This window comes from Aptenodytes forsteri, unplaced genomic scaffold (genome assembly GCF_000699145.1).
Source record: "Aptenodytes forsteri isolate BGI_AS27 unplaced genomic scaffold, ASM69914v1 Scaffold535, whole genome shotgun sequence".
NCBI lineage: Eukaryota > Metazoa > Chordata > Aves > Sphenisciformes > Spheniscidae > Aptenodytes > Aptenodytes forsteri.
The window spans coordinates 133,235-152,210 of record NW_008795855.1 but is presented as its reverse complement, the minus strand read 5'-3'; the positions used below and the strand labels follow the sequence as shown (position 1 = coordinate 152,210).

The 18,976-nt window shown below is 38.8% G+C and overlaps 1 protein-coding gene across 1 annotated transcript in view; it reads left to right on the top strand.

Annotated features, from left to right (window-relative positions):
• Nucleotides 1–18,976, top strand: part of KNL1 (kinetochore scaffold 1) — a 32,856-nt gene that overhangs the window by 5,184 nt on the left and 8,696 nt on the right. Inside the window, exons 2-14 of the mRNA XM_019473229.1 lie at nucleotides 2,981–3,050; nucleotides 3,489–3,528; nucleotides 3,773–3,832; nucleotides 5,423–5,484; nucleotides 5,961–6,010; nucleotides 6,484–6,523; nucleotides 7,645–7,682; nucleotides 8,030–8,082; nucleotides 9,573–14,069; nucleotides 14,856–14,997; nucleotides 16,034–16,101; nucleotides 16,228–16,326; nucleotides 18,914–18,963. Of these exons, the coding sequence (XP_019328774.1) occupies nucleotides 2,981–3,050; nucleotides 3,489–3,528; nucleotides 3,773–3,832; nucleotides 5,423–5,484; nucleotides 5,961–6,010; nucleotides 6,484–6,523; nucleotides 7,645–7,682; nucleotides 8,030–8,082; nucleotides 9,573–14,069; nucleotides 14,856–14,997; nucleotides 16,034–16,101; nucleotides 16,228–16,326; nucleotides 18,914–18,963 (5,269 nt within the window). The remainder of the gene's footprint in view (nucleotides 1–2,980; nucleotides 3,051–3,488; nucleotides 3,529–3,772; nucleotides 3,833–5,422; nucleotides 5,485–5,960; nucleotides 6,011–6,483; nucleotides 6,524–7,644; nucleotides 7,683–8,029; nucleotides 8,083–9,572; nucleotides 14,070–14,855; nucleotides 14,998–16,033; nucleotides 16,102–16,227; nucleotides 16,327–18,913; nucleotides 18,964–18,976) is intronic.

The window sequence follows — 18,976 nt, the reverse complement described above, 5'->3', positions numbered from 1 at the left end:
CGGGGGACAGCGGCGGAGAGGAGCGGGCAGCGCCCCGCCGGCGGCAGGCGTGAGGGCCGTCTCCGGAGCAATAGGTGAGAGCGGCCGCGGACGGGTCCCGGCGGGGGGAAGGCGGGAAGAGGCCGGGCCGGGGGAGCGCGGGAGGGGCGGCGGCCGTTGCCTGTCGCTGGGGCGGATCCTGCGGGGTAACGACGGGTGAAGGGAGGGCAGACAAAGGGCGGGAGGAGAAGGTCGGTCCTGCTGGCAGCAGAGGCCTCCCCCGCACGCCTGGCGCCTTTAGGAGTGAGGTGGAAAGAGGGTTGAGCGGCATCGAGCCCGGGCCTGAGGAGATTTCACCTGAGGTAGCTGGAGTCGGGGACAGCCTCGAAGCGTGAGGGGAATCGCCTGATAGACCGACCGATAAATGCAGCCCTGATCAATGCGACCGATAAATGTAGCCCTGATCAATGCGAAGCAATTCACGTTTGGGAAAACGCCGATATAAGTGACAACGAGGCGTAAATGAGCATTTGGAGGTCGTTCTGGACAGTGCTCCCAGGCTGTCAGCCCTGTCAGGGCCGTAAAGGAAACAACGCCGGGGACGGTGAGGGAGACAGCTTGAGAACAAAAGGGAATCGTAAGGAGAGACTACACAGATTCTTACTCTTAAAGGGGGGGAAGACCGAGGAGGGCTTGGATGGGCATCTGTAAGATCATGAATGAACTGAAAAAAATTCATGGAATGATTCTTCATGTTCGCAGTGTGGAACTGAGAGGTGCTTAATTATGAAAAAGCATCTCTTTTTATTCTTATATTTGATAAAGAGAATAACAAAGCATTTCAACTCGCCGCTATATGCTTGTAGGTCAAAGATATGTAAATAAGTTCAAAGAAGGATTAGAGAATGACTACCGAGCATGTTGATTGGGACATGAATTCCAGATTAATAGACCTCCTAATAGCAGACTCCTAGCAGACCGAAGGAGGCTTTCTATAGCCATGCTCTGTTCTTTTGCTCTTCTCTAGACACCTGTATGCACGGCCATCTTTTATGTCACTCCTTTGTTGTGTTTAGTCTGATCCAGTACAGCAGGTCTTATGTCCAAAGCATTCAGGCTGCTGGCCGGGGAGCCACCGTGGGGATGCCTGCCTGAAAGCAGTGTCTTGGGTTTGTTGCCTGAAAGCCAAGGCCTCTCCAGCTACCTTTTTGACTGGTACTAACATAAACCTGCTACGTCTTTGGTGAGAGGAATTAGTCTGCAAAAATAAATTAAAAATTAATAAAGTTTGTTTCATCAAATCAGCTTCTATGTCCAAGTACAATGTCATTCTGGGAAACCTCTCTGGCTCTTATTTGTTAGTTCTGGGAAACTTCTCTGGCTCTTATTTGGTATACCTTCACATCTAATGGTGTCTTCAAAATTGTGCTTTTTTTTTCTGTTTAAGCAAACAGAAATTTACTGGGAAAAAGTCTGTTGGTTAAGTTTTCTCATCGTGCTTTTTTGCCCTGCCTGAACATCGTCTTTGAGCAAACTGATATTTCTGAAAAGATTGTTCCTCTTCCCTCCCCCCTGTAATTCAAACTCTACTCTGCCTTGTGAGCAATATCCCAATAATATGCAATAGTATTTTATGTGATTTAGCATTTTTCTAAATCTAGAGATTTCTTTTTCCTACATAAGGCTTAGTTTTAGCTTGGAAAATAAGAGTCAGTTTGTGGTTTAAATCACCTACAATGAGGTAACTGGCTTGGTGGGCAAGGGGAGAGCAGTGGATGTTGCTTATCGGAGGGACATTATCAATGTGCATGAATACCTGATGGGAGGGTTTAAAAAGACAGAGCCAGGCTCTTCTCAGTTGTATCTAGTGAAGGAATAAGAAGCAATGGGCACAAATTGAAATACAAGAAATTCCATTTAAACATAAGGGAGGAAACAAATACAGTGAGGATGGAACAGGTTGTCCAGAGAGACTGTGGGGTTTCCTCTTTGGAGATACTCAGACCTGGAATGGACAATGTCCTGAGCGACCTGCTGTAGCTTTGAGCAGAGGGGTGGATTACATGATCTCCAGGAGTCCCTGCAGACCTGAGAGCCTGTGATTCTGTGAAATGCAAAAGCTGAGCAGTTCTGCGTAGGTCTCTCTCTTTCTACTTGTAAAACTTAATTGTAAGTTTTACAAATCACTTAATCCTTGCTTAGGCAAGGATTTCTCTTACAACGTTGCTGGCTGAGGTTTAGCAAGGGGAGAATAAAGTAACGTGATAAATGCTGACAGGTTGCTTATAGCTCTCCTGTAAGTATACTTTGCATAGTTATTGGTGGAGTGATGCATGTAGATAAAGATCATCATTGAAATCTAGGAAATAGCACAGAAAATAGTGTTTATTGATCTTGTAGTGTTGATTCTGTGATACTTTTTTTTGTGGTCTTTGTGAGGTCCATGGGAGACTGAAGTTATGAGGAATATTAACCTGGTATTCGAAGCTCTGAATTTTGTTGCGGTTTGCAAGAAATGTTAGGCAATATTAAGTCTGTGTTAGCACTGGCCTCCTGTCAGTGTGGGTTAATTCATTTTATCCCCTTATGCAACTTTTGATAAGTGGTGTAGATTTCTGTGCTAGTGGGAGTTATTTGCATTGACGTATGATATTCTTGGGGTGAGTTCCCTCACCCCAAGACTGAAAAATTGTCTTGTGTGTCAGACCAAACTAGCAAACTTTGTATTGTGTAAGGTTTGATCACATTTGTCTCCAACAGTTACCAGAATCTTAACTTTAAATAAAAGGCCGTCTAACCAGTGAGACTTAAACTGTTAGCACGGTTGTTTTATAATATGATCTATAACAGGAAAACATGGACTTGAGAGGTCTATTACACTTCAGTGCATTTCTGTGACTAGAGAAAGATGGAGAGAAAAATTACAGCGTCTAAGGCTAGTATCCAGTTGTGGTTTTATGCAATTTTCTTACTGAGGTTCGTTAATGTTTTTGGATTTCAGTACTGTATTTTATAGGAAAAGCACATCCTTCAGAAATGGACAAGATCTATGCAGACCCTAACATGGAAAAGTAAGTTGAAACCTTCTAAGAATTTTATTGTGGTATAATATAAATATTGTCGTTTAGAGGCAAAACTTTTCTTAATCCTTGTGTGCACTTCAGGATCTCTTGAATAAAATGTGTTTTCCATTGTGAAGAAGAAGAACAGGGCGTTTCTTTGATTGTGTGTAGGAAAGCTCTGAGGAAATTTCGTAGCAGCGGATTGTCTGGAGACTAACTGACCATGGGGTTTGGAGGGCGATCTGCTGAATTTTCCAAAGCTTATTTTTGGGAACTAGTGCTGGAATGAATGCTCTATTCCAAGCAAGTTTGTTTATTTAATTTCACAATTGTAAAACCAAGGGAGAAATCAATTTATTAACCTTAAAAACGTGGCAGTACTGTTCAAGAAATACATCTTGGTTCAAGTTTATGCCCTAATACCTGTTTCCCTTTTTTCTCCTCCAGTGATAATACAGAGCACATCAGAGGGAAGCGACTGTCCTCTGTGAGTAACTTAAGGCATTTCTCAAAAGAAAACTGTGCGAGTGAGTGAAGGAAAGAAAGGGAAGCTGTAAGGAGGAACTTGTTTTCTCATCACAGTTGAAGAAAAGCATTCCAAAAGCAAAGAAAGAGCCTATTAGATTGATATGATTGACTGGGGCACTGGCGGCTCTTATAAACTCTCTCCAGCCAAGTAATCAGTTCTTGTAGTTGGAGCTCGTCTTCTCAACTGTCATATTTTCTTTTAGATTTTAAAGGCTCCACGAAATCCTCTTGATGATCTGGGAAATGGGAATGAATTGACGCAGGTAGGTCTATTAAGTCCTTTCTTGCCAATGTTCTTAACTTCTTCAGTTTGCTCCTCAACTTGTCACTGATTAAACTGTGTCACTAGAATAATGCAGGTATAAAAACTCCTGTAATAACTGCTCAGGAGGATGTTTGGAGTACTAAATATTATAAGAAATCCATTGAGTTTTTCTTATACTTCTATTTTACATCAGAATATTTCTTCTGTCAAGAAAAAAGGAATAAACAGAGATTAATAGGCCTAACTTGCTCCTGCTGTAGGCCATTTCACTTGAAGTTTGATCCACCAGTGTACAAACTGGTATAGTCAGTAAGATGGATTTACATCTGAAAAAAACCCAGCCTGCCAATTTATTTAAAGTAAAAGCTAAAAAATAAACATTTTCTTCCAGAAATACATACAGAATATATTTCATGTTTATAGCGTCTGTTGTTTCTTAGAAATTGTAAGTATAGGCCTGTTCAGTTTGGATTTCTTTTTAAATGCCATTTCTACCTAGGGTGTGTTCTACGGACTAATGTTCTAGTTGCATCATATATTTATATGATTTACCTGTTGCTGATTACAGAACTTGAAAACTCATTTTTAGCATATAAGGCTTTCAGTGAAAAAGCCTCTAATAATTTCTTTAGAATACGAAATATGAGCCTGAAATATTTATGCACAACGCATCTATTTCAAAACTGGGTTGAGTATGAAGAGCGGCTCGCAGTCTTCATTTAAACTGTAATACCTGTTAACAATGATGGACTGTACTGCTAATGAGCAACAGAAGGCTATCATATACAGTAGTGAGACATCATTCATAACTGCTTGTGTTGCTGACATGATTTTTTTTTTAAAAAAAAAAGTATTTTACAGGCTTTGTTACTCGTGTACATATAACGGGTAGTGCCTGGTATGTTAATACTGTGTGTTTTCTTAAACAACGAGTGTTCCGCTGTCCTGACACTGAGCTGTTTAGTTAGGGAAGCTTATTGCAGACAACTGCACAGCAGCGGTATGATGAGTTAGCTTTCCAGTATCTGTAATATTGCATCATTACATACCTTGTAACATTGCATTAGTATGATCACCTAGTCAGTGACACCATTTAAACATTTCTATAGGAAAATGGTGACTTTGATTCTTTCATGAATCCTTCCCTTTCTCCCATAAAGACAAACCATTATTACTACTTTTTTTTTTTCAGTTCTTGTAATGGAAAACTAAAGAAAAAAAATCCTGCGACTCTCTTGCTAAGCAACTACATATATTTTCCCTAGCATGCCAGACAAACGCCAGACAAAAATCCTTATAACTGGTATTCTGCTTCTTGTGTGTGAAACCAGGCAGTTCTCACAAAGTGATCTTTAGATCCTACTTCTTACGAGATAGGTGTCTTTATGTCAGGAAAAGTTGGAGAACTATGATGTAGTTTAAGGATGTTGGTAAATATCTGTTGTACTTGTTGGGTTTACAGATTATTATTTTGAGGGGGGTGTGGTTTTTTGTCTGGTTTTGTGTTTCTTGAAAAGCTATGCTTATTGTGGCTTATGGGATAAGAACAGTTCTCTGTATATCAAAGTGTTGTGTTCTTTATTGTCAGGATATCAATATAGAAAAACGTAGGAAAAACTCTCGTCGTGTCAGCTTTGCGAACACCATAAAGTAAGTTTGATCTGAAGGATGCAGATCTACATCCTTTATTTGAGCAAAAAATGCAGGCTATGGGTAATAATCTGGTACCCCCTAAAATTGCTGTTTACATTCGTTTGTGAGTATTCAGTGAAGGCAAGCTGGTGACTGTTGTTATATTGAGTTGATTTTGAGCCCTAAAAGAGCCATTATTCATCTTCTCTTCCTAGCTAGAAAAAAACGGTTCAGTGAATTTAATATAATCAGGAATTTTTGTTTCCCATTAAGTTTTTTAGTGATTTCCATCTTAAGTATGATAATAGCATCTTCCCGCTGGAAAATATGGTTGGGTTCAGTAAGCGTCTGGCTTTTGATATCTCATTTCAGAACATACCATGTGGAAAAGATTGAAATTAGGGCTTTTTCTTTTTACTTTTTTTTTTCTTTGCTTCAAAACAGATGGTCTTGTGTTTTTCAAAAACTGGGTTGTTTTGTTTTTTTGTTCTTAGCTGCAGAGTCTTCCAGCGAGATCTTAAGAATAACACGTCAGAGAGAGAAAGTACAGGTAAAGCTCCTTTCTCTCCTCCTGATAGGATTTGCAGACAATTAGCAACAAGCTTTTAGCCTGAACCGAAGAAGTCAGGCCTGTCAGTCACAGGTAAGGAACAATATGGTCAGCCGTTTATCATGGACTGGCTGAAAATCCATTAGTTACTGGTATTGTGGACCTTGTAGCTCAGAAAAGGAATTATTTTCTTAGACAAAATGCACCTAGAACAAAATCTGCTGTGGGGATTTAGATCAAAAGAAGGCTGAGCAGAATGTCATATTCACTCTGTCAAAGATTACCTAGGAAGAATCTGAAAAGCTAATGCATTTTCAAGTACTTCGCTTCTCTGGGTTTTTGCCACGATAAGAAGGCACATTGAGAGTGAGAACTTCAGAACATTCTTTTCTGTGCAGTTTACTCGTCTCTGAATGTTTTGATCATGCTTCTCACATTGTAATGTCTAATTTTCTTACTATTTTTAGAGTGTGCAGCAGATACGAGGAATGATGTCCTGCTTAATCAGTAAGTTTGAAAAAAATTCCCATGACTATAGAGTTCTGTCCTGCCAATACATTTCGTCACATGATGTGCAACCATCAAAATATTACTCCTCAAAGAAATGCAGCGTATGTATTTATTTAGATATAAAATTGCTCAGTGCTTTTGATTGGTGAAAGAAGGGATACAGCAAAAAAAAGGATATAGCTGTGTTGGTCACTCACAAAAAGATAGCGGTTTCTGAATAATTGAACAATTATGGCTTGAAACTGCTTCCTTCCAAAGCTGATTGCATGGGAATGTTTTCCAGGAAAGACCTACCAGATTCCATATCTGCTAGACATAGTCTTCAATATTTATTACTATAACTTTTTCCCTCAGAGGTAGATAAAGTGTTAGTCTGGCCTCAAAGTTCTTGTCTAGGTAAAACATGATGATGGGATTTTTAAAATTAAAATGACCTGGTAAGTAAAATAACAGATTTAGACAGCTTCTATGTATGAAGGGGAATTTCTTACATTTAAAATGTATAGCAAGGAAACAGCTTATGTACAACTAGTTAATTCATGCTTTTGAAGGTATCAACCCACTATAGTAACATATATATATATGGGGGGTGCGCATGCGCATATATATATAAAAATAAAAATCAGTACTCTAGCTAAGGTTTCTTGGTCTTGAAAGAGCAATCAATAAAACAGTGGAGAGCAGAAGGCATTACAAGTTAGATGGAAAATCACACAAGGTGGTCGTTGTGTCTGGCTTTTTGTTGTACAGAACTATGATTTCAGGCTTTAGGAGCACAGCTTCAGTTTCCCAAAGCGAAATGAATAACTAAAAGTGGAAGGTCTGAGTTAAAAATAAAGAATTATTCTTTTCTCTTTTTTTTACTTGTCACTGAGGAATTAAAATGCCATCTGTATGTTGAACAATGGCTTGTGGCATGCTAAGATGAGAGAATCTCATGGGAAAATAAGGTTGCAACTCAGATTAGAATACATTGAAGACATAGAAGTAGTGTCTGGTATCTGCTGTCCAGTCCTGTGTGAGCTATGCAACAGAATTCTCTGCCTTTTCAGTATATTGCTGAAGCCTTCTGTTTTGAAATCTTTTAACAAACTGTTTAACTAACCCACCTTTTGCAGAAATGAAGAACCTGAAGCTGTTCCGTGTGAGATCACTGGTGAGTTTGGAAATAGATTTAATAACAAAATGACTATCCTTATTCAAAACTATTGATTCTGTTTGAATAATTTTAACATGCCTAGAACAATCTCTCTGACTGAGATGACTAGTGCATGAAGGGGCTTTGTCCCGTAAAGCTGTTTACAAGCATTGTATTGTAGAAGTATGGGTGGCTCTTCCACATGCTGAAGGGAGTACTGAAAATATTTTTCAGGATATATTTGGCTTTAATTGTACTTACTTACTCAGTGGTATTTGTAAAACAAGTGCACAGATCTTCAGCTCAGTGGATAAAATAATAAGAAAATAGCACAACAAATGGAGTATTTCCTTTTCTTTCAACAGGGATGAACACTTTGCTTCATGCCCCTATCCAGGCATCGGTGCAGCAGACTGAGGTATATGAAGGCTTTTATTTTTTTTGGTGCTGAAAATATCAGTGTCCAAAATATATTCCAATAATTTGTGTAGTAAAGATGAAAAATGTAACTCAACTGCCTAAAAAAGAAATCCTTGTCTTCACATAAAATTCTTCTGAAAGCTAATCTTCTATATTTTGAAGTCTTTTCCTAATCGATAGGCATTATACTGCAGTATTGATAACTCTGGCTCCTATAATTGCCTGCTAATTTTTCAGTACCTGAGCTAGTTCCTCCATTCTTTTCAATTTTTATCTAAGAATATGCAAAGGAGCTTATGTTTCAGATAGGTCTGATTATGTATTTTTTTCTCATGTATTACTCTCTGCTTATGTATTTTTTTTCTTCTGTGGGTAGAATGGATATGCACAAATGTACTCTCTGTTCCTGCTGTTAAAAAGCTTTAGACAAATTGCAATGATTAGCATGAAAAGGTAACTGAATTTCTTCAGCTGAATCAAGTAATAACGCACCAAATTCTTAGCTAAGACCTTCACAGACACAATTACACAGAAATCCTGAACTGTGTTACACTTCAATCATGATGTTATGGCACTGTGTTATTAAACAAAGCAATTGTCGAAACACGTCTCTCTTACTGCAATGGCTTCTCACTTTTATGTTAGGTTTAAAGATATGGCTTAAAAACATATGTTAGCTCTTGTTAATGAATGTGAAAAACCAAACCAAAACAAAGAAACCCAGTCAAAATGTACTGTGGATGAGAAGATATATACCATGAGGCTCTAAAGGTCAGATTGAAACTCTGTCTCTCCTTGTTTTGGGTATGTATATGGTTGTGCTGCTTCTAGTATATTTTATTTCTTGCATTTATAAAATAGCATATGTAATTTGAAGTAAACATGAAGCTGTTCTTAATCAAGATATTCAATATATTTGATAAAATATAATATTGTATCTTGTTACTGGCCAATTTTTTCCTACAGCTTTAAAACTGTAAATCCTGTCTATTAAAGAGACTAAAATCTCCCTAGTCAGTGGCAGAAACGTCTTTTAAAACTTCCAACTTGGTGCTGCTGCTTTGGGGCATGTGCATGATAAGCTGGGCAAGGTTTCTACCTGCAGTTATGGTGGAAAAAAAAAGGGGGAAACCACACTGTAGAGAGATAGAAAATACTGATCCATAAGACTCAGTAATTGTTCCAAGCTTACCAAGATATGTCTAGATATGAAATCTTTGCCCAACAGTAAAACTGAGACACATTCTTTCAAAAAAAGCCATTAAATATGATATGCTGTAATACTTAAGTCATCAACCTTTCCTTGAATGCGTTACTGCTTATCGAGGAGGACTGAAATCAATAATTTTTTTTCCAGAAAAAAAGATGTAAAGCTAGAGCTATAACCTTAGGACTGCATCAGTTGGCTTTTGCTTTAAATAGAATAAACCATTGTATCATTTGTTTTAAGTGTCAGTAACTGTAATTTCTTCCTCCTTTTTATTTTAGTGGCATGATGTGGACAACGCCATTCAAAGAACAAATAGGCATGACACCACCCTCATCTTTTCAGATGAAAATGAAATGGATATGACAGCTAGTCACACTGCAGTGATTACACGTAACCTAAAAAACAATCAAACTGATAAAACTGAGAAAATAGATATCACGTCATTTCTGGCTGGATTAAACTCTAACAACGAAAAGGCAGAAATGAGCAAAGAATTTCATTTTTTCTCTGACCCTACAAACCATCCATGCCCATCTTTTGAACAGAAGGAAGATGCTACTACGGTAAAAAAAATAAACTTCAATGAATTTCTGATGAGCTTGAAGTCAAATGAAAAGACACTCAATCCTATTGAGGGACCTGAAAAAGAGAATGTTTTTTTTGTCCCTTCACAAGTCTCAGAAGACGTGGCACGCTCGTCGGTGGAATTTGTATATTCCCATGAACCACTGGACACCTGCAATGTAACAAAAGTGTTTAGAGGGCAAGATGATGGAATGGAAATGACAAAATGCCAGGCATCTGATGTTAAAACTATGTTTTCTGGTATTTGTGAAGCTCCACCAGAGCAATTACTGTGTGCGGATGTTACTGAGGCATTTGCAGATGATGGAATGGATATGACAACTAGTCACACTGCAAAAATGTCTTTTCCCTTCTCCAGTGTTGGGAATCAAAGTCTAAACTTCAAAAAGGATTTCCCATCCACAGAGTTAGATAATTCTATATTAAAGAAAGCATCTAATCAGCACTTAATTGTTGGGCAGGACCCTCAACTTTGTACAGACGAGAAAATAGTAAATGTTGAAGACAGACGAGATCCTGCAGTGCTGCGAACTGTTAAACAAGAGGCCAGGACAACGTCTGCCATCCCAGGATCCATTTCTTCCGAGACTGTCTTCCGAGGTGATAAAACTGTTGTTTTTTCTAAATGTGATGACATGGAAATTACTGGGAATTACACAGATGTATTCTATAATGACAGTACTAAAGAAATGATCGGTTCACGTCATAAAACTTTAGAAAAGCCAGTTAATACAAACTCTTCACTAGGAGAAAACAGACACCCAGCACATGGCGATAGGGACATTACAAAGAGTCTAACATCTTTAGATAATCGAGCTTCTCAACCTTTGGGAAAAAACCTTCTAAACACTTCAGTTTCCTGCACAAATGACAAAATGGGCAGGTTTTCAGATGACGAAAACATGGACATAAACAAAACTCATCCTGCTGCCTTTGATGTTGCTCCTATTAATACAGTACAAGAATATGAGAATAATCATAATCAAAATAATGTACTATCCAAGCAGCTGCAAAACCAGACCTTCCAGTTTTCTGGTAGTTCTGATGTAGATATCACAAGTCAGACTGCAGCAATGGAACGTGGGGATTTGAAAATGAACACAAATAAACAAACTGTTACTCATTTGCCTCCAAATAGTTCATTTATTTCCAGTAATGAGCCTGTTCCCTCTGGAGTGAAAGGAAACGAACAACTTGAAACAATACTAGGAATAAAAGCAGATTGCCAAAACTCAGACAGGCAAGAGAAACCCCATACTATGAAGGCAATACACAAAGTATTGTCAACTCATGTAGATTCTGAGAGAGATTTTTCAATTGGTAAAACAGTTTCTACAGAAGAATATTTTAAAAATCCTCACTCAGTTGATGGCCTGTACTTGAGGGGTGCTGAAGAGCCGTTGCTAGCCAATACGTCTGAACCACATAAGGGAAGTTCCCAATTGCCTTCGTTTTTAGAAAAGTCAGTTGTGTTTCCCTCTGGTGAAAACATGGACTTGACTGGAAACTGTGCGGTAATGGTTCCTGATCATAACATCAATCCTGTTTTATCAGAAAGAAAAGCGGTACCTGGACACATTGTTCAAGGTGAAAATAAAATAATGTCCTTAAAAAAAGGGGTCATGATGACAAGAAATGGTCAGGAGCAGCCTGCGTGCAATGTGTACTCGTTGGTATCTGGCAAGAAAATGTTAACCATGACTGGTTTAAAACATTTGCCTTTTGCAGGTGAGAAAACGACCATATTTTCAGAAGATGCTGATATGGACATCACCAGAAGTCATACAGTTTCAGCAGACAAAATAATTTTGCAGTGTAGAAGTTCAAATGACGACATATCCTTAATTTCTGGAGATAAAACTTGTGTTTTTACCTACAATGATGACATGGAAATAAGTAGACTCGATACTATTGCAGTTGACAAATCTATGGAAAAGGCTGCATCTCAAGGCATGCTTGACATGGCTAAAAGGACTGGAAGGAAAAGCTTGAAGGGAACAACAGGGGAAAAGACTGTTTTATTTTCACTGAACAATGAGAATAATGACATGGAGATCACAGAGAGCCATACGGCTGCAATAGGCCATGAAATGGTCTTGCAAAATGAGGTAGGGCTTCATTCTGTCTCTTCAGCTCATCCTGTTAAAACTGTTATGTTCACAAGTAGCCAGGCTGACGTGGACACTACCAAGTCTTGCTCTGCTGATGAAATTACCGTAAAAGTTGTATGTGGTGATAAACTGAACTTGGATAAGGAGGTTGGACAGCAAGCACTTTCAAATAACGAAGCTACTATGTTTGCTATGGATGATATGGAAATCACTAAAACCCATAATGTAGCTTTGGAAGAAAATTCTCTGCAAGGTAGGCAACCCGATCAGTCTGTTCCTTTAACTTCCACAATTATATTTACGGGTTACCAGGCTGACATGGAAATGACCGAGTCTCACTCTGTTGATGAAAGTATTGAAAGAGTCTTATGTGAGGATAGGTTAAACCTGGCTAAGCAGGTTGGACAGGAGGCTGTTTCAGATAGCAAAACCATCGTTTTTACTTTGGCTGAGGATATGGAGATCACTAAAACTCATACAGCTGTATTAAGTGGTGAAATTGATGTACAGGACAGAGAGTCCATTCCAGCCTTTTCTGCAGTTCCTGCTGATAAAACCATTGTGTTTACCCACAACCAAGATGATATGGAAATAACTGCATCTCATACTATTGCTGTTAATAACAATATTAATGGATTTGGGAACCAAGAAGTGTCACATAAAAGCACTCAGCAACCAGACTCGCGCAGTGCGTTGTTGTCTTCTTGCAGAGATGAAATAGATTCCCTGCATACAAAAGACCTGAATGGTGAATATCATACAAAATCTAAGGATAAGCCCAGCATTCCCTCTTCTGCTTCATCAGCCTCAGCGTTTCCTAGTGAGAAAGGAGCTATCAAAGTCCACAGTGGCACACCACCAGATTCCGTTTATTCTGTCTCACTTCCAGAAGAGACTATGGATGTGCGGGCACCACAGGATCTTGACCTCCCCACGGATAATTCTGCCCCTGTAAACGGTCAGCAGGATCTCATACAGCCAGAAAAAATGAAATCAAAGGGAGTATCTTTCAAGCTTCCAAGTAATGGGCCCATGGATTGCAGTGAAGAAAGTAGCAATTTGGTATCCCGTGTTTCACTTCCCATTCAGCAACCAGATTCTTTAACGGGTTCTCCAGATGCACGTAGTCCTCAGAGAAACCAAGTATTGAAAGGTGATTCATCTAGACGTGAAGATTTAGCTACAGATTTAGGCTTGGCTGAAGCAAGCCTTGTTCCAGTTTCTAACAAGGAATCAAAGGAAAATGAGGGGCCGTCAGCTGAAGGGGAGGCACCTCCAAAAGACTTTCAAATAAACTCTGAACAAACTAAGCAACTTTTGGTCAGTGACGGTCCAAGAGATCAAATAGATCCCATTCTTGCACCTGAACTATCAGGTATTTTAAATGTTTGTTCAAAACTGAAAAACATTAGAAGGAAATCTGCAGTTCTCTCTGATTCTGAAACTGCTTTTTCTGACCAGTTGCCCAAATCATCAACTCAGCCAGAGGATACCTTGAGGTTAGGAAAAAATACTGTAAATGAAACAAATTATTTATTTTATACCAAAGAGCAGGAGAACACATGTCTTCAATCTGGAGCTGCTCCCACAGATGCAAATTTAGGCATGGCACTTAAGGATAAATATCAAGGAATAAATATCCCTTTAGGTATCTTCCAGCCTAAATTACCGAACAGAAGAAATCCTTCTGTTTCTAGCATACAAGACATAAAGGCAAAATCTTCAGACAAAGGAGAAGCACCAGTTTCAGAAGTAAGCGTAAACGCTGGTGAAACCCCAGATAACAAGAAGTCTAGTAGGCAGAACTTCAGCCCTTCTCAGTTTATAGCAGAAGAATTTCTTCCCGTCTGCCTGGAAGAAATGGATTCAAATGAATCTGTAAGCTCTGAACTCGTGGAAAATGTTTGCAATGAGATAAGCAAAAAACAAATCTCCCACAATGAAAAGGATCGATTTGAAGAGACAAAAACTTGCAACAACACAAAAAGAGCTTTGGAACAACACGAGGAGGATCTTCAAAGTCCAAAGAAGCTCAAGAGGGATGAAAACTTGGATGGTGAGGCCTCCCGAGACTTGCAGGTGAGCCTCATCACTCATTATAAGGATACAGTGAATGCTAACAGGACTTCTGTTTCAATTTTGGGGTGTAAGCAGATCTATCGGTAGGTTTTCTTGTTTCCCTTAACCACCAGTTTGCTGTCATTTTGCTATGTCGTCCCCTGTATTTTTCATTGTTTTGCCAAAATAGACGAATCAGGTTGATGTGTGCAACTTTCCTGAACGGTGCAAAACAGACAGAGTAAGGCATATGTCAATTTTAAATAATTCCCTCCATAGTATCCTTTTAATTCTTTCTCAACTAAATACTCTTAGTCCTCTGAACTGAACTATTTGCTAGTTGTTGCTTAGGTACAATGATAGAGTAAGGCCTAAAGCAATTATTTAAAATCCAAACGTGGATGTTTAGTTTAAATTAGCTTTTTTATAGACAGCACAAATTGCAGCTCAATCAAGAAAATCTGTGCAAATATGGAACGTTAATCTGACCTTAAAAATAAATTTGTACATCATCAGTAGAAACTTTCTAGTTCCAAAAGCTGGAAGGGTGTGCTGTGGTGGCTACTGCTTTGATTGAGAAATGAATGAAGGATTTTGCAGCTTTACTTCCTATATGTCATCGTAGGAAATGGCTTAATTAGCCATACGTTGGTTTGTCACACTGATTAGATATAAAATGTGCCGATACCAAAAATGAAACAATTCTGAATGTCAAGAAACAGCTACAATAAACTACTGATCGACTTCTTATTGTATTGTTTCATATAACTCTCTTAATTTCTTTTTTTTTAAACTTGCTAATATTAGGTTACTTTTGGCGCTGTGTCTCAAAGCCAAGTAGTTCATGAAGGTGAAGATCCTCCAAATCTATCAGCTAAAAGCCCTGATTGTACTCATGCCAGCACCAGCAGCTCTCTGGATTCTGTTAAGGCTGACACAGAGTTAACAAGTAAGACTTCCTTTGTGGTAATGGTTTCAAACCTTGTGTTCTTTACGCTTAATCAAGGAAGAGCCTCACCCGTAGTATATATGTCAATTGGGAAAGGCCTTGAATGTCTGCGTCACAGTTTCCCACCCAGCCCGTCAACATGCTTTTATGTTCTGGCTCAGAGTCCAAGCCGTTCAAGGAAAACCAAGACGGGAAGAAAAAGTAGCAGAATTTAAGTACAGCTTTGTTTTCAAGGGCAAGTTGGGCTCATGAGGCAGTTTAGTTACCTTAGCACAGAGCAAAGTCCCAACCCAAACTCTGTCAGCCCAAAGGTGATTTTAAGCTGGTTCCACGCAGAATGAGTCTGCGTGTCTCAGCACTGCGCTCTTGGAAGACGACTCCTCAGAGGGCATTGCAGGGACAGGCTCTAAGCAGATTCAGCCCCCGGGTTTAATTAGCTCTTGCTAATTAGCTAATACCTAACAATGAGGCAGAAATCTGCCAATCATCTGGTAAGTGATATTTTGCCTCTATTTACAAAATCGATTCCAATTTTGACCTCCTGCAACCGTGAAAGCATATGCCTTATCCAGCAGAAGTTGGGCTCTTTCCTTTGAGTGAGAAACTAGCTCTTGTTGGCTCAGAACTTGGAATGCCATGTTTTTACCTTGAAAGCTGCTGGCAGCTCAGATGTGCTTTGGTCTCTGTCTACATAGGATGCCCTCTGTGAACTGGTTGGAGTCTCTCAGTTTTATTACTTTTTAGTATGTTACATATGGCTTTCCTCCCACAGAAGAGTGAACTCTGTCATTTCATTACCGCTCTGACACAGATTTTATTTTACATTAGATTCTTAACCTAGTCCTCCTTATTTGTCCCAAGTAGTTGTTTCCTCAGTTACTTCATTCAGCACTGGAAACGCACATAAAGGTCAAACTCTGCATTAAAATTGCATTTTTTTCTAGAGCTAATGAGCTTAGGTTCATATTTCCATAAGAATATTATTAACCCCCACAATATCCCCCCCCCCTTTTTTTTGTTGTTGTTTTTTGGCTAGTTCAGCGAAGCAGTCAGATGGAGTCCCAGCTTCTCACAGATAGCATTTGTGAAGATAACTTACGGGAGGTATGTAAATAGCTGAAAGATGCTAACCTCTTGTCCTAACAGGAAAAATACTTGCGTGCGTATATGCAAGTAAGCGTTCTTGCTTGAAAAATGTACTTATCTGTATGTTTTTCCTAATCTTCACAGAAATTTCAGAATGGTGTTATCACAGTTGGGGAGTTTTTTACACTTCTTCAAGTCCATGTTCCGATTCAGAAGCCCCGGCATAGCCATCTTCCAGCCAATGTGAGTATCTGTCCGTTGATGCGCATAATATAATTGACCTTAAATTATATTCCTTTGCCTTTTAATTTTTATCAGCTAACCAGTCTGTATTAAAGGCCTCTAAATGAGTTAAGCCAGAAGTCAGTTCCACCTTGGCAAGTGTGTCAGACACTGCATGTTTCCTCTTGTCTCTTTGCCTTGTTCACCTCTGATAAGTCTGATGCTTTTTTTTCCTCAGTACTGAAAAACAGAATAACTTTCAGTCCCTTCACAAAATACCATATATCCAGGATTATCTGTTCTTGGATAAATATACTAATTCTTGCTTTTTTAACTTGTTTTAAGGATGGTAAGTTTGAAAGTAAGAATTAAAAGCTCAGTCTGACCTTTTCACTTTATCTTCTTACTATGTCCATCAGCCACTGAAATCAGAATCCTGAAATGCTACTCTGCACTCCTACTACCTGTTCTACTCTCCTTCATAAGTGCTTCACCATGACATTACTGCTCTTTATTTCTTCCCCTTAAGTCTGTTCTGCCTGAACCCAGTTTCAGTATCCTCATCCTGAAAGGTTTCTGTTGAATTCTTGCAGACATGGGAACAACTGGTTTTTTGCATGCAGACAAGTACCACTCATTGGTAGTAACTTGATGCTGAGCGAGGCAGTAATCTTGCTTCGCAATCATCCTGAAAGCAGGGCCTTGTAATTTGTTTTCAGTAAAGGCACCTTATTTTCATATAAGCTTTCTTATGACTAGTGTTTCAGACTTGGTTATTTGTACACATTTCTGTAGCCAACTGCATTTCTAGCTGGATGCTGGGGCTGGTCTCATCTGTCTGGATTTCACAAATAATCTTTATAACGAATGGTACTTATGCAATGAAGTAGTGTGAATGAGCTGCTTAGTTTTCTGTACATAGGTATTATACTGACATGGAGAAGTTTCCAGTTTCATAAACAGAGAAAGTTTGTTTGCAAGATTGCAATGCTTAGCATTTATTTAATAAAGTATATGGGGATTTAGTTCAAATACTTCCATTTCCTGCTGCTTACTTACAGTCAGCGATGCACTGGGACAATGGAAAAGCCATCCTGGAAAGTGGAAAACCTTAGCAGTGTCTGCATAATTTTGTCACTGGTTTGGGAGTTTCTTCTATGCCAGTACTTATTCTAGAGTGCTGGGGAACTTTTCAGGAGTATGTTCAATGTTAAGTAAGTTCTAATGAGATTTGATCTTCTTTCTTTCAAATGGGTAGCGGGACACCTGTTTTGGTAGGAATTTTTAATACATCTTTATGATAATAAGTGTAAGAGTGAAGTAGTTACTATGTATGAAAAGGAGTGGTCAAGATCATATTCTTCACATGGAAAGTGGCACATTTGTGAAAATTCTTTACTTGTGAAATTCGTTCTAGTACTTCACATTAGTTGAAAACTGGCTCCTATATAACCAAGTCTTACTGCTGTAAGATGTCACATTGTCAGGGCAAATATGTCAGTAGGATATTCGCATTAGAAATTTAGATATCTTCTTGGAAATAAGGACTGCAACTGTGGACCTTGTTTTATTAGTTTGCAGAAAGCCAGTGCACACAGCTGGTTTGATATGTTTGTGGGGCACACGTGGTGGTGTGTTCTGCCTTTCTTCATTGCCTCATGGCTGACTGAATAAAATTTCTGTGTGTCAACTTAGCAAGAGCGAGTAAAAAGTCTGTCCATTTTAAAGTTCTTTAAAACCGTTATGATAAAAGAATGAAAACTGATTAAAAAGAATCAGCTAAATTAATATAATTTGTATCAATTAAATTGCTTCCTTTATGGCTTTTAAATGTCTTCTGTTTTTATTTAAAATGCTGTACTATCTTAGTTGCAGTTTAGTTTACGCTTTCAGTTTGCAAATTTATTCATACTGAGCTGTCTCTAAATATTCATCAGGCTTACAAAACTCTGATACCATTCATTAGTGACTGATCTCCGACAAAAACCAAACACCACCCCCACCCCCCAAAAGCCCCTAAAAGCTTTCTCTGAAGGGATGGAATTAATGTCAGTTATTCATGTGCGTCAATAGATAGGTAGCTTGCTGAAACACCCCCATCGTATTTATTTGATGTGCCTAAGACTTGTTGAAAATTGGGAACTTCGATTCTGAATCAAGCATAGCTATCTTCTTTTATTCTAGAGCACTCTTGTTACCTGGATAACGTACGCGCGTTTTTCAAGTCTTCATCTAAAAGGAAGTTAACCTCTTTCAATTTTTCTTTTTTTTTTTTTTTTTCTTGAGCTCTGGTGATGAGGCATATGTCCCAAAAGGAAGTCCATGCTCAAATGTGAGGAAACGTGGGGCATAAAAGTGGAATGAGCTATCTAAGGTTATATGACTAGCTTGTCTCAGAATGAAATAGGACAAGTCCAGAATGAAAACAATCATTTAAGTATGTCAGGCTGCCTCCATTAGGGTTTGGGTTTTTTTTTCTTTTCTGTTCTGCAAAAATAAAGATTCTGGGCCTTTTGCTGGTTTCTGTACGTGAATGATCGGAAGTTTACTGTTTCTGAAAAATATGCATCTTTTTTTCTTCACAATTTTTCCCTCTGTTTTTCCCCAGTGTGAAGTCAGTGCACCACCTACTCCAGAAGACCTTATTTACAGCCAATATGTTTACCGCCCC